Raw genomic sequence first — 27,272 nt, 5'->3', positions numbered from 1 at the left:
GATGAGGATACAGTTAAATATGCAACTTCGCTGGATAACGAATGCATAACACCGAACAAATGGATATAAACTAATGCAAATGAATGGTAACAATCGTGACATTAAACAGTTGGTGTTTTTGTCACATTGTTTTAACCGCTTGAGATACTAATGTTAGCATCCTCTCAGCCTCGACGGCAAACATACTACTGTTGCAGCATCTATTCAACAAACTAATTACTTTATAATGATATGAAAACATGTACTGTAGTGTACACCGTATAACATACCATTTTGTTGTCCGTTATAAAGTGTCCCGCTCTGTGCAGCGCGCAGCCTCACATCTCGTGTCAAAACAAACTCCACGAGGCATCAGTGTTAGTTTTAATTTAGCCTCTAGAGGTCACTCTCGTGCTGTATAATGACAGCACACTCTTCTCAGCTGCTCCAGCAACGGACGCAACCCAGAAAATGAAACCAACCGTGGTTGTGCAAGCATTGTTTGCACATGCTTGCTTGCAGTCTATATTCTTCCAACTTTATTTTGTAGTAAGTAACGAAAATGCTTTGGGAAAATGTATCGGAATAAAAGTATACATTTATTTAGGAAATGTAGTGGAGTAAAAGTAAAAGTTGACAGAAATATAAAGACTCAAGTAAAGTACAGATTCTCCCAAAAAATACTTAAGAACTGTAATGAAATATTATTACTTCGTTACATTACAACACTGGAAGAGACAGATAAAACATTAAACCAAATATACTCAAGATTAATTGTCTACGTTCCTCAAGCAGTCTCAAGTTTTTTTTCATAAATGTGTGTATTTATTATTGCAAATGAAATATCTTAAAATGTTGAAGTAAGCTGGAAGCCTGGGAAATGAGCAGCGGTGTTGACCGTCTCCTGACTCGGGTAAACTCCACCTCTGTTCATGACCACTCCTTTAAGCCCCAATTGGCCCGTTTTGGACCAAGGTATTTGGCGAGCCAACAAACCCTGCCGACTGGCCCCAAAAAAGCCCCGGCTAGGCCCGACCAAGCCCCGGAAGTGACAGTGGAAACACGACTGGCCCTGGCATGCACTAGCACATTTGCCTTTGGCCCGACAGTGGAAATGCAGTTAATAATACTTTATATTTGGAAGTCTTTTCACAGTGATTTCATTTAAATTAATTCTCTAAATGTTTATTGTGAATTCCCATGTGCCTGTTCAGGCATCCTTTTTGAGTAAATCTGTTTCCACACTGCTGGCAATTGAAAGGACTCTCTGTATATAAACTCTCCTGTGGACTTTAAGGTTCCTGAGGTTAAGGTCTTGAACGATAGTCTTTCCACACTAAGGGTATTTATAAGGCTTCTCTCCAGTGTGAATTCTCATGTGGTAATTAAGGATTCCTTTTTGTTTGAAACTTTTTCCACACTGTTGGCAGATGAAAGGCTTCTTTCCAGTATGAATTCTCATGTGGAGTTGAAGGTGTTCTTTTCGGATGAAACCTTTTCCACATTGTTTACAGGTATAAGGCTTTTCTCCTGTGTGAATCATCGTATGACCTTTAAGGTGTCCTTTTTGATTGAAACTTTTACCACATTGTTTGCAGGTGAAAGGTTTCTCTCCATTGTGAATACTAATGTGCCTGTTAAAGCTTCCTTGTTGAGTAAAACTTTTTCCACATTGTTTGCAGGTGAAAGGCTTCTCTCCAGTGTGAATTCTCATGTGCCTGTTAAGGCTTCCTTTTAGAGTGAATCCTTTTCCACACTGTTGGCAGGTGAAAGGGCTCTCTCCAGTGTGAACAACAGTCTTACGACACTTAGAGTATGTATAAGGCTTCTCTCCAGTGTGAACTCCCATGTGTATTTTAAGTCTTCCTTTATGAGTGAAACTCTTTCCACACTGTTGGCAGGTGTAAGAGCTCTCCGTCGTGTGTGTTCGCATGTGTATTTTAAAGCTATCTTTACGACTGAAACTCCTTCCACACTGTTTGCAGCTGTAAGGCTTCTCTCCAGTGTGAATTCTCATGTGAAATTTAAAGCTTCCTTTGCGATTGAAACTCTTTCCACACTGTTGGCAGGTGTAAGGCTTCTCTCCAGTGTGAATTCTCATGTGGATTTTAAGGCTTCCTTGTTGAGTGAAACTATTTCCACACTGTTGGCAGGTGAAAGGCTTCTCTCCAGTGTGAACTCTCATGTGGACATTAAGGTCTTTACGATTATCAAAAGACTTTCCACAATGTTGGCAGATGAAAAAACTTTTTGTTCTTGTCTTTTGAGCTCTTTTTTGTGAGGAAGTCTTTTTAGCCTTTGTCGATCTTTCTCCAGTCATGAAATCATGTTTATTATAATGGTCTTTTTCTTCCTTTTCATTAATTTCATGACTCGCCTCTCTCAGTGCCATCAGGTCTAGGGCAAAAACAGACATAAAAGAATTTAGACATTTAAAGCATCAAAACCAACGATGGACTAGGGATGGCCAGCTTTGGAGAGCCACTGTCTTTTAGAGTTAAGCTTAATCCCTACTCAAACAAGAGTCTTCCTGAAGACTTGAGGTTAAATATTGGGGTAAATTTTGCTGGTGTGTTTGATCAAGGATGAAGCTAAGCTCTGTAGGACAGTGGCCATCCAGGACCAGAGTTGCTCATCTCTTCTATAGATCATATGCTCAATACACCAGTGGATTTCAAACCTGTGCCTAGTAACCATTTATTTATTTGATGTCCATTTTCTGTGTCTTGGCAGGACCTGAGCATCAGGGCAGATGACTGGCTCTATTTTGGGTGGTGGTATCTTCCTCACTGTGGCCCCGTTTCCACCTGGTATTTTAATCCGTATCTTTTGTCCACTTTCAACAACTTCTGTCCTGATTTCTTCGAGGGGAGGGTCTATGGACGGGTAAATGTAAGGTTTTTTTCAGATCTTTCGATCCTTAACCAAACCTTAAACTAATGAACAAAAAAAGCTTGCACAATTTATGGACGTGACCGGAGATAACAGAAAATCATACGGAGAGCAGCAGCTTTAATTTCTGCCCTGACAGCCGCAAGACCGGCCGAACGCATGTTATAAATCAAGAATGGTGAAGAACATAGTTTTTCGTCCTTAAACCTGGTATTCAACTCACAAAGTTTAAATCCCGTCTGGCTAGCGCATGCTTACTTTAGACGTTAAGGTAAAGTATGAAAGTGGACAAGCTCAAAACATTATAGACCTCGTTTACACCTGTATTTAACGTTTTCCACCTTTGATCCAATCGACCAATCTTTATACCAGGTGGAAACAGGGCCTTTGTGTTATGAATTGTACAACATTATTGTATAGTCGCGTAGTCGGCAGGGTGAATGGTAACAATCATTTTTCACCATCATTCCTTAAAGTAAATCCCTTTTGCCCTCGTACCCCTGCCACAATGACATTGCTTTCTGGTAGAGATGCACCAATTGATCGGCCAGGGCATGGGCGTAGGTTTAGGGGGGGACGCTAGGTACTAGTCCCTATCAATATTTTGAGATGACAAATTTGTCCCCACCAATATTTAGCAAGCTCCTTTGAACTGCTATTTGGATCTTTGCACTGCTATTTGGATTGATTCTAACGGGCAGGACGACGACAGTACAAGAAACCCCGTAATTTGATTGGCGGCGGGGTATCTGACAGGCTACACGCACGGGCCGGGACTACTTTTCTGCTTGCACTAGCAGCGAGCGAGCGGGTGGTGTGTGTGTGTGTGTGCGCGCGTGTGCGTGCATGTTGACGACGCCGACGGTAAGTTACCAGGGCTGTCTCTCTGCCACATACAAAGGCCAGAGTAAAAACATTTTAATATTCAGTTTTTTTGCCCCTTTTTGTACTTTGTAGATGCCACCCAAGAAGAAGAAAGGGGACATAAGAAGCTTTTTCATAAAGCAGAGTCAGAATAAAAGTAGGCAAAATAACTAGCTAGCCACACAAATAAACTAGCAGTAGTGACTGACCAGGCTTTCAAATGCAGATTCTACTGTGGAAAATAGTATTAACTGGTGATAGTATGTGTTACCCTACAACCCTTTTGCTGTCAACAAAGCTGACTTCATCACAGCTATTGCTACTTATTCAGATCTCCATCTCATGGCTCTGACTGAGACATGGATCAAACCAGAGGACACTGCCACACCAGCAGCCCTCTCCTCTAATTTCACTTTCTCTCACACCCCACGCCAGATTGGGAGGGGTGGTGGTACTGGTTTGCTTATGTCCAATGAATGGAAGTTCAATCCTTTACCATCTCTCTCTGAAAATGGCTCATTTGAATCAGATGCAATTACCATCACCTACCCTACTAAAATCCATGTTGTAGTTGTTTATCGTCCCCCAGGTCAGCTAGGTAACTTCTTGGAGGAGTTGGATGTGTTACTCTCATCCTTCCCTGAGGATGGCACTCCTCTGCTAGTACTTGGTGATTTCAACATCCATCTAGACAAACCTCAGGCTGCTGACTTCCACACGCTGCTTGCCTCATTTGATCTCAAGCGAGTGGCTACCTCAACTACCCACAAATCAGGTAACCAATTGGACCTCATCTACACACGCTGTGGCTCCACCGACAATACACTGGTTACTCCACTACACACCTCAGACCACTTTCTTATTACTTTCACACTCAACCTGACCCCCAACTCATCACACACTCCACCACATGTCACTTTTCGGCGAAACCTACGCTTCCTCTCACCATCTCATCTATCCTCTTCGGTCTCATCCACACTTCCTCCCGCTAGCCAATTCTCATCATTGGACACTAACACTGCTACTGACACTCTCTGCACCACTCTAACATCTTGCTTAGATGATTTCTGCCCCCTTTTAACCAGACCAGCCCGCGCCACCCCCTCTGCTCCCTGGCTCTCTGATGTTCTCCGTGAGCATCGGTCTAGACTCAGGGCTGCAGAGAGGAAGTGGCGCAAATCTAAAAATCCTACTGACCTTAGCTTATATCAGTCACTCCTTTCTTCTTTCTCTACTAATGTTTCCAATGCTAAAACCTCCTACTATCACACTAAAATTAACAACTCAAATGATTCCCGGACAATTTTCAAAACCTTCTCTTCTCTTCTTTGCCCTCCTCCCCTCCCTCCTACATCAGCTCTTACAGCTGATGACTTTGCCACTTTCTTCACACACAAAATAACAACCATCAGCAGCCAATTCTCCACACCACACACTGACAAGAACATCTTAATTGAAAACGCACAAATTCTCCCCTCCTTCTCCATGCTATCTGAGGCAGATGAAAGAATGAGATTCCAAACTCATTCTTTCCAATCACCCCACTACCTGTCCGCTAGACCCTATCCCCACTCATCTTCTTCAGGCCATCTCCTCCTCAATTCTACCTGCACTCACTCACATTATCAATTCCTCCCTTCACACTGGAACATTTCCCACAGCTTTTAAGCAGGCTAGGATTACCCCACTGCTTAAGAAACCCACTCTGAATCCAGCACTTTTAGAAAACTACAGACCAGTATCCCTTCTTCCTTTCATTGCGAAGACACTTGAGAGAGTTGTATTCAACCAACTGTCTACTTATCTCACACAGAACAACCTCCTTGACGACCACCAGTCTGGTTTCAAGAGTGGCCACTCAACTGAGACTGCCCTGCTCTCAGTCACTGAAGCCCTGAGACTGACACGAGCATCTTCAAAATCATCAGTACTCATCTTGCTGGATCTGTCTGCTGCCTTTGACACAGTGAACCACCAGATCCTCCTGTCAACACTCATGTCGAAGGGCATCACGGGAACCGCGCTCCAGTGGTTCGAGTCTTACCTCTCAGGTAGGTCCTTCAGGGTATCTTGGAGAGATGAGGTGTCCAAGTCACATCTTGCTACTGGGGTACCTCAGGGCTCTGTGCTTGGACCGCTTCTCTTCTCCATCTACACGTCATCACTAGGATCGGTCATTCATGATCATGGTTTCTCCTATCACTGTTATTCTGATGACACACAACTCTACCTCTCATTCCAACCAGATGATCCGACGGTTGCTGGTCGCATCGCAGCCTGCCTGACAGCCATTTCTGCCTGGATGAAGGACCACCACCTCCAACTCAACCTTGCAAAAACGGAACTGCTTGTGATCGGTGCAAACCCAACACTTCAACACAACCTTTCAGTTCAACTTGGGTCTTCAACCATCACTCCTTCCAGGACAACCAGAAACCTTGGAGTGGTGATGGATGATTGTCTAACCTTCACAGATCATGTTGCAGCAACGACCCGGTCCTGCAGATTTGCCTTGTACAACATCAGGAAGATTAGACCCTTCCTATCAGAACATTCCACACAAATTCTTGTCCAAGCTCTTGTTCTATCCATACTGGACTACTGTAATGCTCTCTTGGCTGGCCTTCCAGCATGCACTATCAAGCCTCTGCAACTGATCCAGAATGCTGCAGCAAGACTGGTCTTCAACGAACCGAAGAGAGCGCACGTCACTCCTCTCTTCGTCAGTCTGCACTGGCTGCCAGTAGCTGCTCGCATCCAATTCAAGGCTCTGATGTTTGCCTACAGAACGACCGCTGGCTCTGCACCGCCATACCTTAACTCACTACTTCAGACTTACGCGCCCTCCAGAAACTTGCGTTCTGCAAGTGAACGGCGCCTTGTGGTGCCATCACATAGGGGCACAAAATCACTCTCGCGGACCTTCTCCGGGTCTGTTCCTGGCTGGTGGAATGACCTACCACGCTCTATCCGAGCAGCTGAGTCTCTAGCCATTTTCAAAAAAATGCTAAAGACGTATCTTTTTCGTCAGCACTTGACCCAATAGTAGTAGCACTTACCTTGACTAATATTCTTCTTCTATCTATTTGTGTGTTTATTATATATATATATAAAAAAAAAAAATAATAATTCTTGCTACGAGCACTTTACTGACATAACTGTGACTTCACTCAGCACTTACATACTGTTGTTCTCATGTTGATTTGATTGATTCTACTACTCTCATTTGTAAGTCGCTTTGGATAAAAGCGTCTGCTAAATGACTAAATGTAAATGTAAATGTTACCCAGGATGATAGAATGCTACGTTAGCAAGTAACTGAATGTCAATTAGCCTGTACCATAACTTAGAATCTTGCAGTCAACATAAACGGTGGATCGGAGACATTTTTCGTTTCCTACATTCTGTTTATTGTCTACATTACTTTTATTCAAAGCGACTTACAATTGAGAACAATAGAAGCAGTAAATCTAGGACAACAATATGCAAGTGTTATGACCCTTCCCAGTTTAATCTAATGCACTATTTTTTATTTTTGTTATACTAATCAATGTTATATAGTTCAACAATGATAAAATGTTAGAATATGATCTGTATTTTATTCTAATGTTGATCTAGCTTACTGCTAGTCTCATACAGACAAACTAACACACAGATTAACATAAATTTCAACACATTAATCCACAAAACCATGTCCCCTTCATATTTAAAAATGGCTCTGAAATATAAACATCATGTGTTGAATGCATACTATGATACGTGTGTATTTTATTCATTAGTTCATTTAATTACATATAGGAAACTCAGACATCTTGTGAAGATGTCATAGAGCATGTTGAGGAAGAAGTAGCTGGACCTTCAGGGCTTAAGGTGAGGTCTTTATGAACTATGAATTATTAAAGCATGATTAAAGGAAATCATGCATGTTAAAAGTTTTAAAAACCATGTCCCCTTCATATTTAAATTTCTCTGAAATATAAACATGATGCGTTGAATGCATTCTGATACGTGTGTATTTGATTCATTAGTTCATTATTTAATTACATATAGGAAACTCAGACATCTTGTGAAGATGTCATAGAGAATGTTGAGGAAGAAGTATCTGGACCTTCAGGGCTTCAGGTGAGGTCTTAAAGTGATAGATCGTCTTAAAGAGAAGGTCTTAAAGTGATTCTGTGATGAGATATACTACTATTGATTAATAGCAAATTATTAAATATAAATATAGTCTACCTGTTTTATTATGTGAAAGTGAAGTGAATTGGTATTAGTATAAAAGGATATCAGTGTGGATAAAAACCAGGGTATGTTTTGTTTGCTCTTCAGGAGACAGTCAGTGAGAGTAACATCAATCCTCAAGCAAGTCAGTGTAGCAGTGTCCTGGACTTGGGAACTAAGCCATACCAGCCTGATCCAAAATTCATAAAAGTACAGCAACTTCGAAACAAGAAGTTAAGGTTTCAGGCAAAGTGGTTTAGTCAATATCCATGACTGCATTATAGTCCTACATTACAGAAAGTTCTTTGTTTTGAGTGTGTCAAAGCATACACCATCAAAAAGACCACTCTAGAGAAAAGAAATGACCCTGCCTTTTGCTCTAATGGGTTTAACAATTGGAAACATGCCGTAGAATGCTTTAATCGCCACAAGAAAAGCAAAGCCCACCATCATGCCATTACTGTCAATGCACTGGAGCAAACTCCAGTGCACACACAAATATCCAATTAAATGGCTAGATTACAGGAGGAGGCGAGGTACTGTCTCGAGCAAATCATGGGCTCTTTGAGATATCTAGCAAGGCAGGGAGTTGCCTTTCGAGGACATGAGTTTAATGAGGGTAATTTTTACCATCTTGTGAAATTCCTTGCAACCAAGGACCCTATTTTATCCTCTTGGCTCAAACATTGCCATGATTATATCAGTCCACAGTGCCAAAATGAGTACTTAGCTTTATTAGCCAACACAATTGTGAGAGAAATTGCCTCAACAATCAGGTCCTTGTCTGTGCTACAGTTTTCAATCATAATGGATGGTACACAGGATATACAGGGGAAAGAGCAGGTTTCCATATGTCTCAGATATGTGGATCAAGACCTTGTGCCGCAGGAAGTCTTTGTGGGATTGTATGAGGTGCTAGGGACAACTGGTGAGCAGATGGCTAAGCTAGCTATTGATGTGCTCCTGAGATTGAATATTCCAATCTCTGGCTTGCGAGGTCAGACTTACGATGGAGCAGCCAATATGGCAGGGAAATTCTCAGGAGCACAGGCAGTGTTGAAGAGAGAACCGCCATTGGCTTTGTATGTGCATTGTGGAGCACATTGTGTAAATCTAATAACACAGAGTGCTTGCAGTGCCTCTAACTTACTACATGACACATTGCAGTGGGTCCATGAGCTTGGAACTCTGAGCAACCAATCAGGGAAATTCAAAGGGGTATTGGCTAGCCATCTAACATCTGAGGGGCCTACCAAAACAGTTAAACCTCTGTGTCCAAGTAGGTGGACAGTGCGTGCAGGGCCGGTTCTAGACATTTGGAGGCCCTAGGCATAATTTATGTTGGAGGCCCCTGACTCTTCTCCCCTCTTTAATATTGTAATAATTTTACCGTTACTCTCCAAATTAATGTAGAAACAACTTAAAGCAACAGCTTAAAAAAAATGTATCTGTGGCCTGGCCCAAATAAATGTATCCATATATTTCCTACCTTTTAGACAGGTAGGAAATATATAGTAATTGAATAAATTTATCAAACACTTTATGCAGTCTTCTCTGCATAAATTATAAATTAAACATAAGCCTTATTAAAGCAATTGTCTCTGTTGGCTTTGTTCTTTGATGAACATTAATGACAGACATCACAGTAACTGGTTTATTAGGCTGCTGTCACTTTAAGAGCTCCCGCTGATGTGACACGCATCTCATTTTCTCACAACTCTTTAAGTTCATTTAAGACGTTATTTAACTCTTTTAAGACTGCTCTAATGAGGATACTTGACAAAACAGGCATAATTCTGTGTGTTATTGTTTGTTCAAGAGTGAAAGGGAACTTGATATTGCTGCGCATTTCTGTCTTTTCTTTTCTGTGAGTCTTGTGTGTCAAATGCAGTGCACGTTATTAAAAAAGTAATTAGTTATAGTTATTAGTTACTTCTCACAAATAGTAAATGAGTTAATAACCGAGTTACATTGTTATAAAAGGAACTAATTACCAGGGAAAGTAACTATTGTTTTTTACTTTAAAAAAAATGCCCCCAATATTGAATATTTAAAATAAATGAAATGGACATGCAATTTCTCTGTACTGTATACGTGTTGGTAGCCATTAAATACGTATTTAGTTTAATATTTATGTTTAAATAGGCCTATTATAATGTTATTTTTAAATTTAATCTATTTGATTATGAAAAGTGAACAGCATGAGAAAGAAGCATCATGCGCAATATATCGGGACACATGGAATGGGACAGACATGATTTTAAACACTTCATTAAGTTTTGTTTTGTAGAAACCCTTTATTTAAAGTGAATTTCGTTTTGTAAAAATTGTATCTTAATTTTAATCAATGTTTCATCAACCAATTGCCTGGATTTAATAAATAAGAAGCAAATATAGCAGGCAATATTAATAATGACATGGAGGTGCCGGCGCGATCACTGGCGCGTCTTATAAATGAACCGAAACTCAGCGGCTGCTTGCCTCACAGACATGAGAAATATATAGAAAGCTTGAAATGTCTACTTTTAAACAAAATAATTCAAAACGAAAAGAAATAGGCTCTCTGATGATCATCCGAATGAAATGTGCATTCTCTCTCTAAGCGCGTCCACGGAGATGATGAGAGTCAGTAATGTCAACTTCATCTTCGCAGCCGACACTGATTCAGAAAACATTAGTTTATTAATAAACAATTAAAATGTCTCCTTGCTGTTTTTGTCACTTTCATAATCATTACTTTTGCAGGCTTTTTATGGCAAGCTTTATTTAGCATTTTGCTTCGCAACACCCACAGGATGTGTTCGTTTTGGCGAGTCCATCGGACCCACTCTGACTATGGTTAAGATAAACATCGTCACTATTTTTAGTTAATTAATAAATATTGAAATAAATTGTAGATAGGACATTTGTACATTTTATTTTTTTATTTTTATTATTATTATTATTATTTTTTTTTTTTTGTCCCTCTGTCTGGGCCCCATCCCGCCAATCGGGCCCTAGGCACGTGCCTAGTTTGCCTTTGCGTTAATCCGGCTCTGAGTGCGTGATCAAGCTGTTGATACAGTTCTTAGCCAGTATGAAGCTGTGTTGTGTAGTTTGGAGGAAATGTCCTCTGTTGGTTCTCATAATGACACTAGAGCCAATGGTCTCCTAGATCGCTTCCAGAAGGGTAATACTGTTCTTGGACTGCTGGTAGCATCAGAGGTGTTGGGAGAGCTTGAGTGCTTAAACAAATCTTTGCAAAAACAGTCCCAAACAATTAAAGGCATGCAAGCTGCTGTTGACTATGTTAGTTCAACTCTTCAAGAAAAAAGGAGAAGCTTGTTAGGTTGTTGTTGGTCGTCCCTGTGGCCTCAGCTGAAGCTGAACGAAGCTTCAGTGCACTGACGAGACTGAAAACTTGGTTACGATCTACTATGTCTCAGCAGCGCCTTAATAATGTAACTGTATGTCATGTACATCAAGAGGCCCTTGACAAAGTGGACCTTAACGACGTAGGCCAACAGTTTGTATCTGTAAATGACAGACGTAGGCATCTGTTTGGAAAGTTTAGATAAAAGGAAGGAATCAAGAAAATGCAGTAAAATGTGGAAAGTAGCCATAATGGAGTTATAATTTTGAGTGCCAAATAGTAGAATCAAGATGTTTTTTTGCTTTGTTTTTTGGTTTATTATTATGCTCCAAAAGTTCTCAAAGTCTACCTCTTGCAACAGTGTTTTTTTGTAAGTATAAATAGGCTACTAACGTACATAGTAAATTATGTTTGTTTGTTAATAAACCGTATGGTTGTTCAGCATTTCACATTCTCAGGTATTAACGTGAGTGTACTGGAGGGTAAATAGTGTTTATAATAGAAAAAGGTTATTATATTTATTTATTTAGATTTGTTTCCTTGTGGCAGAGTATTTTTGTTAGTGTAAATACTAATGTACATAATTTCTGTTAATAAAATGTTTGGTTGTGCAGCATTACACAGTCTCAGGTTTTTATTTTTATTTTTTGAGAGTGCATTTTTGAGATTATACAGTTATACTAGCTCTTTAGGGACAGTATACAGGATGGTATATCGGGGTCAGGAATCCTGACTCAGGATACAATATAATGAGATGAAGTAGATTCACTTCTGTATTGTGATATTCTGTATTGCCAACAGTGAAATAAAAAAGGAAATCACCATTAACTCACTGGTATCTTACAACAAAAGAATTCAGGGGGGGTGTCCCCACCAAAGCTGAGACCAAACCTATGCCCATGGGTCAGGGATTGGATTTTCCTCATGATCGGCCGATCAGTCTCACTTCTTACTGATTCTGAGCTGATCCGTTTTGTTACCAGCAGCACAGGAAATTATGTCAACTGCGCGTTCTTGCTCTCTTCTCTGTCACGGTAAAGTGACACACACCCGCACGGCCGCCTGCTCTCTCTCATTCATCTCATTCGCTCCAGTTAAGCCCCGGGTATACTTCGGCCGGCCGCACACCCTGGCCGTGTGCAGGCCAAATTTCGAGACCGTGCGGACAGTCCGCATGCAACAGCGCATGCGCAAGCAGTATAGAAGAGTCCACTAGGTGGCAATATGCACAGTAGTGAGCACAGTGTTCAGCCATCAATGAAGAGTGTGAAAAGACTGGTTTAAAAACTACACGCTTGAAAAAAGAGAAAAACACCCCAATGGACAGCGAACTTGACCAGCGTTTGTGCGAAGAGATTAGAAAGTAACCACATTTGTACAATTCATGTTTGAAAGAGTACAAAGACGTGTTTAGGGCGGCAAATTCATGGAGGGGGATAAGTAAAATATGGGAAAGGATGCACTTCTTTTCTTCTCCGATCATGCCCAGTAAATGTCACGTTGATGACACGACTCAGTACTGCTCTCCGATGTCTGTCTGGTAGAGCATAGAAAAAAACTGTACTGCGCATGTGACGAACGCGGTCATCCACGCGCATTCGTGGTGTAGTATACTTTGAAAGACGCGCGGACGTGATTGCGCGCATGACGCGTCCGGGCACGGAAAGTGAAGTATACCCGGGGCTTTAAACAGCCATTCACGTAGGTTCGATCACAGTAACACAAAAATCGGAAATCGGAATTGGCCAAGAAAATTGCAAATTGGTGCATCTCTACTTTCCGGCATTGCTTTTTTTGGCAATCCGTGTTTTTGCTGGTATATGTTAGAGGCCACTTCTGAATCAGAACAGAACCTCAGGATCAAAACAGACAAAAAAGCAGCAGAAACAAGCACATGCAAACTAACAAAATCAAACACTAATCAGCATGCAAATCAAAGCTTTTTAAAATTACCATTTCCAGGTGGTGTCAGAATACACATACCTCAATATGGAAGTCACGGATTGTCAATAATTGAACGTACTTCCCGTTTCCACTTTCTTCAAAACACTTATCAGGAAAAGTTTATTTAAAAGTGGACTAATCCTTTAAAGTAAGTAGTTACATGTTACTGCATTTACTTTCTATAGTAATAACAGTTAATTATGCATAATTACAAGTAACAAACCTTAACCAAACTCTGTAGTAAGTAAATGTAGTTAATATTACATTGTAACTACATCTGTGTTGTCAGAGTGAGCCCATACATGAATGTGTCAAATTTGGTGAAAATATCTCATATCGTTTGAATTAAAGACATTTATATTTATGAGCCCATGAAATGACCCACGTCTGACTTTAATTGCATTTGTTTGGCACAATCATTTACTCACCATTATGTACATGCATATTCCATAATGTCAGTGGTGTTTATGGGTGATCAAAATGGGGATTATGTACATCTCTGAAGGCTTGATCCACTAAATTATGACTTATTATTGCTTGATTTCATGTACATTTACTGCTAGAGGTGAAATAAGGAGTTCAGCTTTGAGAAAGAAACCAACCTGTTTGTTCCTCTGCATCTTCTTGTTTCACTCTGAATGTTTCGTCAATCTTCACATCTTCATTTTTCACTCCAAATGTTTCTTCAATCTTAATTTCTTCACTCTCCTCTTTAATAAACGCCATCTTTATAATAGTGTGTCACATCGATCTCAGTTGTTTCATTAGGAGTTTTTCCCTGTGTGTTTGAACAATGTGTCATGATTAAGATGAGAATAATTAACCAAAAAATAAAATAAAAATAAAATAATATCTGGGTGCCTCTCAATCAAACCCTAGTTCAGTGCACTGGTAAGGGAGTCAATTGAGTGAAAGTTAATGGCCTTAAATGACATTATTAGACATAATACACTAAAAAAAACTAGCTCTACAAAGTCATAAAAGAACACAAAATATACAGATACTTCATATGTAGGCATATAATCTACATTTGATATTTAATGATTCATAGATTATAATTAAATTATAATTTAATAAAAATATTAGCAGTTGGTTTGTAAAAATGGTCATTACACATGCTTTTGTTTGTTGCTCTCGTTCATTTATACTATTTTAACCAGTAGATGACGTCCGCGTGCAATGATTCGAGCGATTCGAATCACCGAATCATTTTGGAAAGTATTTGATTCAATTGACTCAGAGTTTTGAAGAGTTCAGTTTCTGTATTACTACTCGTGTTTATGATATACAGGGAGCGAAATGAGACGCAATTTTACTGTTTCTCATCAGTGGATATGCTTTACTCGAACAAAATATCCTTCATTAAAGTTAGATACAGCACTACAATTACATTCAACAGTAAATAACTAATTTCACATAGTGTAAAACTATAAAACACTGAGGCGGTTTCTGTGAATTTAAACAGATGAAAGAGGTAAAACAAACCTTTCTGAAGCCGAATCACACAGATGCAGGAGCTCGGCGCATCCTTATGACGTCATATTGCCAGACCAAAATAAAAGTCTTTCACACTCTGGTGTCTAAAATTACAAAAAAAAAATAAAAAAAAATAATAAATAAATTTTACAAGTGCATAGAAATGTACTAAGAAATCCCTGTTTTAAAATTAAACAGTGACAAATGTGATAGAAAAAAACAAACATGATAAAAAAAAACAGTGTATGAGTTCATAAAGATGTATGCCATCAAAAAAGAACACAAATATAAGTCATTAAATAAAAAAGGAAAATGATTGTGAAATTGTGTTTGAGTTCATTTTGCTGTACTTTTTTTATAGACCAAAACTACTAAATATACTAAAACATTCAGGAACCAGAACCATTCTGTGTGAATTTTCCTTTTTCAAGTCAAAGTTTGGTCTTGAAGAAGACATTTAGCAGACTATTTACACACGTGTGCTTTGAACAAATTGACATGGCCTTTGGGTGAAAACAGTCCTGTGATGTGACCCAAAAAAAAAAAAAAAAAAAAAAAAAAAAAAATATATATATATATATATATATATATATATATATATATATATATATGAACTTGTCTTCTTTCAAGGAGAAAGTCGTATGGACAGAAATGAAGAGCTGCAAGGCAGTTTACCCTCCACATCCTCAGAAGCAAGGGCGGCAATGTCTGCCAGTACTGGTCACCCTAAGAAAAGACTCACTGTCCATGAAAGGTTGGCTATTGAATTCCATGAAGATGAAGATACTCCAAGTCTCAAATGTCACATCAGTACATAAATTTGTGTAATAAAGATTGTTTTATTAAGTAAAGTCGGATGTAATGGCTGTTTTCTGAAGGCACTGAAAGCGACTCTTCCAAACACCAACATGCGCTCCACTAGACCCCTAGTGCGCATATGAGCCTGGTTGTAGCACCATTGTTCAGCTGTGGTTGGGTAAGTATGGTGTAAACAAAAAATGATTCTGAGCATACCCACTGTCACCCAGCAAAATTACATAATGATCTCCTCTTTCAAACTGAGTGTACAGAGATGAGTTAAGGAAAATCCGGGAATCATAAGTTGCACCTTTCCAACGTGCAACAATGTTTGAAAACTGCGTACACCTTGGACATTTATGGAAAATCAATTCTTTCGGTTCCTGTATTCCTCAGCATCTGAAGTAGAGGGACATTTTATTGGAATGTCATAGAATTGTCATATAATTGTACTTGGGTAATTGTAATTGGAATTATCATAGAATTGTACCTTGTTAACCACCTGTGTTGAAGCTTCAGGGAAGTTTACGTAATGTGTTCTTAATTCACAAATGACCCTGCATACTCTGTGAATGACTTTACATACTGTTGATTCACTGACACCACATAAATCCAGAGTTTCTCGGTGAAAGGTGCCACATGCCAAAAACCTTAAAGTTATGAGCACCTGCAGAAAAACTGGAACAGGCTGTCCTCTTTGAGTCAGAGATGAAAGCCTGGGTTCTAAAAGTGAAATGATCTCCATTGCATTTACAAACCTGATTCCAAAAAAGTTGGGACACTACACAAATTGTGAATAAAAACAGAATGCAATGATGTGGAAGTTTCAAATTTCAATATTTTATTCAGAATACAACATAGATGACATATCAAATGTTTAAACTGAGAAAATGTATCATTTTAAGGGAAAAATAAGTTGATTTTAAATTTGATGGCATCAACACATCTCAAAAAAGTTGGGATAAGGCCATGTGTACCACTGTGTGGCATCCCCTCTTCTTTTTATAACAGTCTGCAAACGTCCCAGACTGAGGAGACAAGTTGCTCAAGTTTAGGAATAAGAATGTTGTCCTATTCTTGTCTGATACAGGCTTCTAGTTGGTCAACTGTCTTTGTCGCATCTTCCTCTTTATGATGCGCCAAATGTTTTCTATGGGTGAAGTACCCGGATCCTCCTTCTACACAGCCATGATGTTGTAATTGATGCAGTATGTGGTCTGGCATTGTCATGTTGGAAAATGCAAGGTCTTCCCTGAAAGAGACGACATCTGGATGGGAGCATATGTTGTACTAGAACTTGGATATACCTTTCAGCATTGATGGTGCCTTTCTAGATGTGTAAGCTGCCCATGCCACACGCACTCATGCAACCCCATACCATCAGAGATGCAGGCTTCTGAACTGAGCGCTGATAACAACTGAAGTTAAGGTTAAGGTCTTGAACGAGTCTTTCCACACTAAGGGTATTTATAGGGCTTCTCTCCAGTGTGAATTCCAGACCTGCCAACATGTACGCATTTTGCGTACCAGGTACGCATTTTGACCTCAAAGTACGCTGGTACGATTTGTCACTCTATACTACGCAAAGACCCGGTGACTCCTCTGTGTACGCGTAGTACTCAAATCCAGCAAAAGAGTTCGACCAATCAGCGCTGGGTTCATTTCCCCAAATAGCAAGCGGGGATGATTGACAAATGCGTACGGCTTATCAATAAAAAGAGACTGCAAATCGACAGCAACACAAAATCCCGCTCGATCCCTCCTTCCACTCCCGCCATCTGTGACTGAATTCTCAAGTGAGGACAGCACACTCACGCACTTTTAACTCTTAAACGGGTATAAAATACACAAGTAATGTTGAACAACAAATCTGAATAAAATTGAAATCGCTGATTATGAAAATGTTGTGATGTGTGACTGACTGACAAGCGCGAGTCTGGAGAAACAGGCGTTTATTTATGTATTCTCAGTGTTCAGAAACGTATAGCCTACATGTGTTGCGTTATTGTGTTAATACTAACTAAAATTGTTACATAGCCTACTTATTTTGTATGAAAACTAGCACATTAGTTAGCCTACTTATGCATTTAAAATGACCGTTGTCTCAATGCTCCGCGAGCCCTCTCTCATAAACAAAAACGCGCGTGCTCACACAGAGAGGTAAAATGAAAATTGCCGTGTTTGGTTTAAAATTTGTTCTTGCTTGTGTTATTTTTTTGTCAGAAAAGATTTTTAATTATCCACCCGTGTTTTTAAGATTCGGTAAATGACGGACGCTTTAGTTAACACAACCCATCGTTATATGTCGGACTAACTTCTTGATATTCTTGAATACTCGATTCGTTTGCGCTTATTGGTCCTGTCTATTCATTGTCAACTGTTTTCTATAAATATGTTTGTATTGGCTAACCTTTATTCAGTGAATGTTTGTCTTGTTTATAATTCAAAGACAGCATGTTACAAATAGAAACCCTTTTTTTCTGTGGGATTTAGTATCATATTTGGATATTGGAATAATAAATTAAGTATTTTAAATGAATCACATGTAAACTCAATGTTTACTATTTTCTAAGGGTTTCTTAATTGTAGACTAGTCTTCATTACAAAACCTGTATAAACGACTCAACTGTCAGGTTAGTTGTATGTAAATATAGCCTACTTGAAATTCCAAACAAAAAAATTTAGTCCATATTAAATATATGAATGCGATTCACTTGTGGTTGTCAGTTTGTATAAGAACACATTATGCAATGCAAGATTAATCATGAATTAAAAAAATGCTTTTGCGCAGGTGTAGTAAAATTTTTAATTATGTCAAAGTAAAAAAACTTTAACAGTCAAAATTACATTAAAGGAATTAATCCTTTAATGTAGACCATGCCCCGTCCAGTCAAACTGGTACTCGAAAACATTTTCCAAGGTTGGCAGGTCTGGAATTCTCATGTGGTAATTAAGGATTCCTTTTTGTTTGAAACTTTTTCCACACTGTTTACATGTCTAAGGCTTTTCTCCAGTGTGAACTCTCATGTGGACTTTTAGGTATCCTTCTCGGTTGAAACTTTTTCCACACTGAGGGCAGGTGTAAGGCTTCTCTCCAGTGTGAATCATTGTGTGGACTTTAAGGTTTCCTATTTGGTTGAAACTTTTTCCACATTGTTTGCAGGTGAAAGGCTTCTCTCCAGTGTGAATTCTCATGTGCCTGTTAAGGCTTCCATTTAGAGTGAATCCTTTTCCACACTGTTGGCAGGTGAAAGGGCTCTCTCCAGTGTGAACAACAGTCTTACGACACTGAGAGTATGTATAAAGCTTCTCTCTAGTGTGAACTCCCATGTGTATTTTAAGTCTTCCTTTATGAGTGAAACTCTTTCCACATTGTTGGCAGGTGTAAGAGCTCTCAATTGTGTGTGTTCGCATGTGTATTTTAAAGCCATTTTTACGACTGAAACTCCTTCCACACTGTTTGCAGGTGTAAGGCTTCTCTCCAGTGTGAATTCTCATGTGAAATTTATAGCTTCCTTTGCGATTGAAACTCTTTCCACACTGTTGGCAGGTGTAAGGCTTCTCTCCAGTGTGAATTCTCATGTGGATTTTAAGGCTTCCTTGTTGAGTGAAACTATTTCCACACTGTTGGCAGGTGAAAGGCTTCTCTCCAGTGTGAACTCTCATGTGGACATGAAGGTTTCTACGATTATCAAAAGACTTTCCACAATGTTGGCAGATGAAAAAACTTTTCGTTCTTGTCTTTTGAGCTCTTTTTTGCGAGGAAGTCTTTTTAGCCTTTGTCGATCTTTCACCAGTCATGAAATCATGTTTATTATAATGGTCTTTTTCTTCCTTTTCATTAAGTTCATGACTCGCCTCTCTCAGTGCCATCAGGTCTAGGGCAAAAACAGACATAAAAGAATTTAGACATTTAAAGCATCAAAACCAACGATGGACTAGGGATGGGCAGCTTTGGAGAGCCACTGTCTTTTAGAGTTAAGTTTAATCCCTACTCAAACAAGAGTCTTCCTGAAGACTTGAGGTTAAATATTGGGGTTGGGTTAAATTTTGCTGGTGTGTTTGATCAAGGATGAAGCTAAGCTCTGTAGGACAGTGGCCATCCAGGACCAGAGTTGCTCATCTCTTCTATAGATCATATGCTCAATACACCAGTGGATTTCAAACCTGTGCCTAGTAACCATTTATTTATTTGATGTCCATTTTCTGTGTCTTGGCAGGACCTGAGCATCAGGGGCAGATGACTGGCTCTATTTTGGGTGGCGGTATCTTCCTCACTGTGGCCCGGTTCCACCTAGTATTTTAATCCGTATCTTTTGTCCACTTTCAACAACTTCTGTCCTGATTTCTTCGAGGGGAGGGTCTATGGATGGGTAAAGTAAGGGTTTTTTCAGATCTTTCAATCTGACGAACAAAAAAAGCTTGCACAATTTATGGACGTGTCCAGAAATAACGGAAAATTATACGGAGAGCAGCAGCTTTCATTTCTGCCCTGACTGCCGCAAGACCGGCCGAACGCTTTGAGTGCATGTTATAAATCAAGAATGGTGAAGAACATTATTTTTCGTCTTTAAACCTGGTATTCGGCTCACAAAGTTTAAATCCCAGCTGGCTAGCGCATGCTTACCTTACACGTTAGGCCAGTAGGTGGATAGTAATCAGTCTTTTGTGGCTGTGTCAACCACATGACCATTTCCAAAACAAAAACAATCAGGTCTGATGCGTTTTCGACTACCTCTGGAAGTGGTCAAAAATGGACAAGCTCAAAATGTTACAGATCTTGTTTACACCTGTATTGAACGTTTTCCACCTTTGATCCAATCGACTAATACACATCTTAATACCAGGTTACCAACATTCTTCAAAATATCTTCCTCTGTGTTAGACAAAAGGAAGAAACTCAGGTTTGGAACAACATAATGGTGAGTAAATTAAACCTTTGTTTATTCACACAAAAACTACACAGCGCTGCTAATTTCCTTTGTTGGTTTAATGCTAAACTTGGTGAAATTATTTCAGTTTGTGTCAGTGCTATCTGTACATTTACAGCACATTAACAAAAATGTATAAATGATGAACCATGATAATTTTGTCAATAGTAACAATATGAAATTTTCACATTGTTTCATCTCTACCTGCAATCTGGCAGTGCTTACTGATTTCCAACCTACACTTGTATCACAAATGACGAGACAAAACATTTCCACCAGTTTTATCAAATATTACCGGGTTCACTCTCCTATGCTCAGGACTCTATTTCAAGTATTACATGCATATTCCACAATGTCAGTGGTGTTTATGGGTGATCAAAATGGGGATTATGTACACAATGTTCTGTATGGCAACATATGAGCTAAACTCTGATTTTGTGTTGCTTTTGTAAACAACGTGAAATCAAAAGGTGGATATGATGGTCTACCAGAGAGGATCAGCAGCTTTAAACATCTCTGAAGGCTTGATCCACTAAATTATGACTTATTTATTGCTTGATTTCATGTACATTTACTGCTAGAGCTGAAATAAGGAGTTCAGCTTTGAGAAAGAAACCAACCTGTTTGTTCCTCGGCATCTTCTTGTTTCACTCTGAATGTTTCTTCAATCTTCACATCTTCATTTTTCACTCCAAATGTTTCTTCAATCTTCACGTCTTCACTCTCCTCTTTAATAAACGCCATCTTTATAATAGTGTGTCACATCGATCTCAGTCGTTTCATTAGTTTTTCCTGTGTGTTTGAACAATGTGTCATGATTAAGATGAGAATAATTAACCTAAAAATAAAATAATAATAATAATAATATCTGGGTGTGTCTCAATCAGCTCCCTAGTTCAGTAGTTCAGCACACAAGGGAGTCAATCGAGTGGAAGTTAATAGCATTATTAGACATAATACACTCAAAAAACTAGCTCTACAAAGTCATAAAAGAACACAAAATATACAGACACTTCATATTTAGGCATATAATCTACATTTGATATTTAATGATTCATAGATTATAATTTAATAAAAATATTAGCAGTTGGTTTGTAAAAATGGTCATTACACATGTTTTTGTTTGTTGCTCTCCTTCATTTATACTATTTTAACCAGTAGATGACGTCCGCGTGCAGTGATTCGAGCGCTTCGAATCACTGAATCATTTTGGAAAGTATTTGATTCAATTGACTCAGAGTTTTGAAGAGTTCAGTTTCTGTATTACTACTCGTGTTTATGATATACAGGGAGCGAAATGAGACGCAATTTTACTGTTTCTCATCAGTGGATATGCTTTACTCAAACAAAATATCCTTCATTAAAGTTAGATACAGCATTACAACATTACATTCAACAGTAAATAACTAATTTCGCATCGTGTAAAAACTATAAAACACTGAGCGGTCTCCGTGGATTTAAACAGATAAAAGAGGTAAAACAAACCTTTCTGAAGCCGAATCACACAGATGCAGGAGCTCGGCGCATCCTTATGGCGTCATATCGCCAGACCAAAATAAAAGTCTTTCACACTCTGGGGTCTAAAATTACAAGTGCATAGAAATGTACTAAGAAATCCCTGTTTTAAAATTAAACAGTGACAAATGTGATAGAAAAAAAAACAGTGTATGAGTTCATAATGATGTATGCCATTAAAAAAGAACACAAATATAAGTCATTAAATAAAAAAGGAAAAGTGATTGTGAAATTGTGTTTGAGTTCATTTTGAGTTTGAGTTCAAGATCAAACGCATTATGCAAGATGGTTGGGTTTTTGCTTTAGCAAAGTTATGTGTGTTTATGTTCAAGTTAGTTTGGTTCATTTACCACCTAGTTATATAAAAAGTGTGGCTCTCACCGTCATGGAGAGAGATGCGTACGGGAGGGATTTGGCAATCTGGCTTTGCTTGTGTAGTTCTTATTCTGTGTTTAGATTAAAAATGAGAAAAAAACAGTACAGCCTTCTGCTGTTTTGTTGTCTATAGAGACACTCATGGTCGTGTGGTGTATGGGATATGAGTGCTCATACTAGAAATTATTATAGTACAAGTATACTAGCTTAGTATAGCTCCAGTTAGCCCCATGCTTTACTAGAGAACTGCCAGTTATTACAGTACTTTTTATCCTAAGAAACATTATTGGATTTCCTGGAGTTAGGAATAATTGACTGTACTTGCATTCCAATTCAAAACCCAAGTGTAGAAAATGGAGAGCTGTTTTGCAACAAGTAGGGCTACTGTTTCATCAATGTTCACGTTGTGTGTGATGAGAAGGCCCAAATCCACCAACATTGTAGCTCGATGGCAAGGGTCTACACATGACAGCAGGATCTTTGATAATGGCCACCTCTGATAAGCTTGAAAGCCATGCATTTCAGGGCCACCTACTAGGTGACAATGGATACCCGTCACACCTACCTGGTGACCCCCATCCTGAACCCTTCAATGCCAGCTGAGAAACAATATAGAACATCTGCCACATTGCAGCAGGAGGTCAAGAGGGTGTTTGGAAAAAATGGTTTCCCTGCGTGCAGAATGGGTTTTGAACGTAGCTTGAGTTCATGAGTTCACCTACCAACCGTATGAGAGCAACACAGCTTTCACTCTCAACCAAAGCCAATCAGAAGTAGAATGGGGCGGGTCTTGGAAAATGTGTGGTTGATTTCCAGCTGGAACTGAGCGCTACTAAGCATAGATGCCGGAGCGGAGATGTCACATTGCAGAGTAGCAAGCAAACATAGTCGGCAGGATGGAGAGTAAGTTTATGAAGCCAGGGGAAGACGTTCTTATTTATAAAGGACTTAAAAATAAATAGTGCTGGGCGTGGATAGAAGAAATAGGCAGAGACAGCAAGCCTTTTGGTTGCTGGTGTAAGAAGTTAAGAAAAGCAGGTGCTTGCTTCTGCATGTTGTGCTTGAGAAAGCTAATGTATGCAACTAACTAGCAGTAAAAAAAAAGTACTACCATGATTAGCGAGAGCAACAACCACAGCTGACATACCAGCATCATTGATTGACCGTGTTTGTGACTTGAAAATACGCTTGTGCACGTTCATTGCAGAACATGATTTACCATTCACAACCTCTCAACCACTTGTAAATCTGTGTAAAAAAAAATAAAAAAATAAAAATTTATTTTGAAATTGAATTGTCGGGGTGAAGCACAATAAACCTCATAAGAATCAAAAATGGGCTACTTTCCCATTGAGTGAGACCATAGACGTCTCTCTAGGTTTCGAGAGACAGATGGCTGTAGTGTTTCAGTTCAAGCAGAGCACACGTAAACCGATCATCTCTTCCGCTTTACTAGTTACAACGTGAAATAAACATGAATGAACATCCTCAGGTATGTTGAAAGATACGGTGCAACTTACCGAAATCTATCATGCCACATGTAATCGATCAGTCAGCATTTCAACCATGGGAAAAAAGCGTCAATAAAACAGCTTGTAAAATCGTCACATTTACCTCAGAAAATCCGTTCAATGTCCAAAAATGAACTTGGAGAGAAGCATTTTGCACTATAGGCTATTGCGTATTCATTGTATTTGTGCTTCAATATTGAATGTATAAATCCATTTTATGACAGCCACCATTTAAATGTTTAGGCCTACATAAACGAGTAGAGATATAATTATGTCATTAAAAATATATTATAACATTATTATAAATATTTCCTTGTGTGTAAATTATATTTAAGCATCTTAAAAATCTCTCTTAGCTATGTACTGTACCTTATAAGCCCCAAATGAATCAATATTGAATCAAAACCAACTCCAATTGTGAAATTTGTCAATGCCCAGCCCTAGTGTCAATAAGTTTTTTTTGTTTTTTCTTGAAGCAAATGTTGTTTTTTCCATTTATATTCTTGTCAGAGTGCACCAGAATGCTTCGTTTACATGTTAAAATCACAACAACAAAAAATCTCCTGGGGGACAATGCCCCCTGACCCCCCTACAACAATTTTGTTTGTTAACATGTCACCTTTTTTCACCTCTTTTGAAATGCAAGTATGTACCCTGTCAAGGACTAAGCTAACCAGCAAAACTTGATATCAAAAGCCATCATCACCAATATCAAAATAAAGGTCCATGTTTAATAAAAAACTGTTCATGAAATTAAAAGAAAAACTTAAGTGAAATTATAAAATATTTAAGAGATCATTGTTTAATGTAGTTGTGTACATGTTCTCATATCCATTTATTTTGTTCTATTGTCACAAGTAATAATCTCAAGGGTGACTGGGTTTTATCAAAGTCCCATTCAAGTCTTTGGCTTTACACAATTCTTCTGTAGTGTCGTTTTGGTGAAGTGTACTCAGATCCATGTAGAGAGAGAGTTGAGACAACTCCATTCACTCCAATGGAACATTTTTATTTTATTTTTTACAGCAATGGCGGCTCGTGGAGCCTCTCAATAGTTCCCGGAAGTAGCAGCACTTTTAGATGGCTACCCATATTGGTGGTAACATCAAGCGCATGTAGCCGTATGGATGCTGCCCTTTTTATTACTTCAGTAATTATTGGTCTGTACTCTGCTCCATTGGTAGAATTGCCACTGTAATGATATGCCACTACTTGTTTCCATCCAACATAAACACACAAGCATGTGTTGCTACTCCTGTGTGAGCTGGCAAAGCGACATCACCGTATAGTTTTCCTGTGAGCATGTGCAGCTCCACACTTGGAGTGATTGCCATTTCCTCCAAGGACAGTACACGCTCCCTTTCAAGGTCTGCCAATCCACCTACCTTCAGCTTTAAGAAATCAAAGACCTCTGTCAACACACCAGGCTCAAATTGAACACATTCATCCTTCTTTGCAGGGTTCTGATTGCTTTAAGGGGAATCTGCAGTTCCTGTAGGGTCTTGTAACCTGTTGGACCAGCTGCAAAGCAAATTTATATAATGCCGCCTTGTGTCATTGCTCCACTTCATCTCTTTTGTGATTAGTAAACCTAATGCCTTCATTTGGTCTTTTAAAAACATTTTCTTTAAATTGCTGCTGGCTAGTGTCACCTGTCCTTGTCTCTCCTCACTAGCTGTGACATGACATAACATAAAAAAACAACAGCAACCCATCTTTATCCAAGATAACATTAGCCTAAAATATGTTAACAAGGCGAGTAACGGTAATTGAATACACTAATCCTCAAATATTAGCGGATTTTATCTTTTAAAAACATCACTGTAACTACATAATCATGCTACATACGCATGTTGGTGTTATAAAATTATTGAAAATCAATGCATTTTTTGACTTCCAATTACCAAAAATCGCAGTTCTGTCACTCTAAATCTATCAGTTTGAATTGCCCGCCAAAGCACTTAAGTCTACATGGATCACGTGACGATAAAGCACTCTGAACTTTCGTTGTCGCAACTCACTCTCTTTCTGGCTCCAAAGGTGCCCTAGAATCAAAAATTGAATTTACCTTGGCATAGTTGAATAACAAAAGTTCAGTACATGGAAAAGACATACATTGAGTCTCAAACACCATTGTTTCCTCCTCCTTATATAAATCTCATTTGTTTAAAAGACCTCCGAAAAACAGGGATCATTAATATGTACGGGATCATTAATATGTACGCCCCCAAATATTTGCATATGCCAGCGCATGTTCAAGACATTAGACAAGGGCAGCCAGTATTAACGTCTGGATCTGTGCACAGCTGAATCATCAGACTAGGTAAGCAAGCAAGAACAATAGCGAAAAATGGCAGATGGAGCAATAATAACTGACATGATCCATGATAACATGATATTTTTAGTGATATTTGTAAATTGACTTTCTAAATGTTTCGTTAGCATGTTGCTAATGTACTGTTAAATGTTACCATTGTTTCTTACTGTATTCACGGAGACAAGAGCCGTCGCTATTTTCATTTTCAAACACTTGCAGTCTGTATAATTCATAAACACAACTTCATTCTTTATAAATCTCTCCAACAGTGTGTAATGTTAGCGTTAGCCACGGTGCACTATCAAACTCATTCAGAATCTAATGTAAACATCCAAACAAATACTATACTCACATGATCCGATGCATGCATGCAGTATGCATGACGGACACCTTGTAAAGATCCATTTGAGGGTTATATTAGCTGTGTGAACTTTGTTAATGCACTGTATTATAGTCGTGAGCAAGGGGTTGGGGAGCACGAGGATTTAAAGGGGCCGCAGCCTGAATCGGTGCATAGTTAATGATGCCCCAAAATAGGCAGTTAAAAAAATTAATTAAAAACAATCTATGGGGTATTTTGAGCTGAAACTTCACAGACACATTCAGGGGACACCTTAGACTTATATTACATCTTGTGAAAGAACGTTCTAGGGCACCTTTAAAGCAAAACCGCAAACTATTAAAGCAAACATTGATGTGTACCTTACTGCTTCTCACCACTGATATCTAATGGTTTAGAGGACAATTACTCTGAGACGCCCGCTTTCATTTCAAAGAATAATACAACAGCGAACACGTCAAGTATGAACGCCTCATCCGTTTTGGGGGGTGCGTGCGAAGTCAGCAAAGACTCGCACTGTGGAGCAGGGTGAAAGTATAAGGCCGCATTTACACTACACTTCAAGTGATCCAATTCCGATTTTCTTTTTTTCTTTCTTTCCACAGATCAGATATGACCCATGAATGTGTAAGCTGGAAAAAAGCAAATGGATTCTGATACTTTCAGATTGGTTTCAGACCTCATTCATATGTAGAAATGAATCTGATATCAATCGGATATGTGCATTTGCGTCTGCCATGTAAGCAGAAAAAAACGGTTA

General features: G+C 38.9%; 2 protein-coding genes across 3 annotated transcripts; both read right to left on the bottom strand.

Annotated features, from left to right (window-relative positions):
* Positions 1 to 560: 560 nt before the first annotated feature.
* On the bottom strand, positions 561 to 14,850 carry LOC125245725 (gastrula zinc finger protein XlCGF57.1-like). Of its 2 annotated transcripts, none has more exons than XM_048156445.1 (3): positions 14,735 to 14,850; positions 13,852 to 14,027; positions 561 to 2,376 (listed from the first exon to the last, which is right to left on the bottom strand). In XM_048156445.1, exons 2-3 carry the CDS (start codon positions 13,973 to 13,975, stop codon positions 1,316 to 1,318), a joined length of 1,185 nt encoding a protein of 394 aa, XP_048012402.1. In that variant the 5' UTR covers positions 13,976 to 14,027; positions 14,735 to 14,850; the 3' UTR covers positions 561 to 1,315. The 2 variants fall into 2 exon arrangements, with proteins under 2 accessions (XP_048012402.1, XP_048012403.1); XM_048156446.1 differs by lacking the exon at positions 14,735 to 14,850 and adding an exon at positions 13,289 to 13,390 and having other exon boundaries at positions 13,852 to 13,949.
* A 2,884-nt stretch (positions 14,851 to 17,734) lies between these two features.
* LOC125245740 (zinc finger protein 568-like) lies at positions 17,735 to 22,058 on the bottom strand. Its single transcript, XM_048156464.1, has 3 exons — positions 21,940 to 22,058; positions 21,075 to 21,246; positions 17,735 to 19,401 (listed from the first exon to the last, which is right to left on the bottom strand). The coding sequence occupies exons 2-3, from the start codon at positions 21,196 to 21,198 to the stop codon at positions 18,521 to 18,523; spliced, it is 1,005 nt and encodes a 334-aa protein (XP_048012421.1). The 5' UTR covers positions 21,199 to 21,246; positions 21,940 to 22,058; the 3' UTR covers positions 17,735 to 18,520.
* Positions 22,059 to 27,272: the final 5,214 nt, after the last annotated feature.

Source organism: Megalobrama amblycephala, linkage group LG14 (assembly GCF_018812025.1).
Source record: "Megalobrama amblycephala isolate DHTTF-2021 linkage group LG14, ASM1881202v1, whole genome shotgun sequence".
Classification (NCBI taxonomy): domain Eukaryota; kingdom Metazoa; phylum Chordata; class Actinopteri; order Cypriniformes; family Xenocyprididae; genus Megalobrama; species Megalobrama amblycephala.
This window is presented reverse-complemented; position numbering and strand designations above follow the sequence as displayed.

What these genes read in the sequence shown, in the direction of transcription:
- LOC125245725 (XM_048156445.1), bottom strand. Translation starts at nt 13,975, where the DNA reads ATGGCGTTTATTAAAGAGGAGAGTGAAGAAATTAAGATTGAAGAAACA. An exon ending in AGATGCAGAGGAACAAACAG is followed by an intron (nt 2,377 to 13,851) that starts GTTGGTTTCTTT and finishes TTTTTGCCCTAG; the next exon opens with ACCTGATGGCACTGAGAGAG.
- LOC125245740 (XM_048156464.1), bottom strand. Translation starts at nt 21,198, where the DNA reads ATGGCGTTTATTAAAGAGGAGAGTGAAGACGTGAAGATTGAAGAAACA. An exon ending in AGATGCCGAGGAACAAACAG is followed by an intron (nt 19,402 to 21,074) that starts GTTGGTTTCTTT and finishes TTTTTGCCCTAG; the next exon opens with ACCTGATGGCACTGAGAGAG.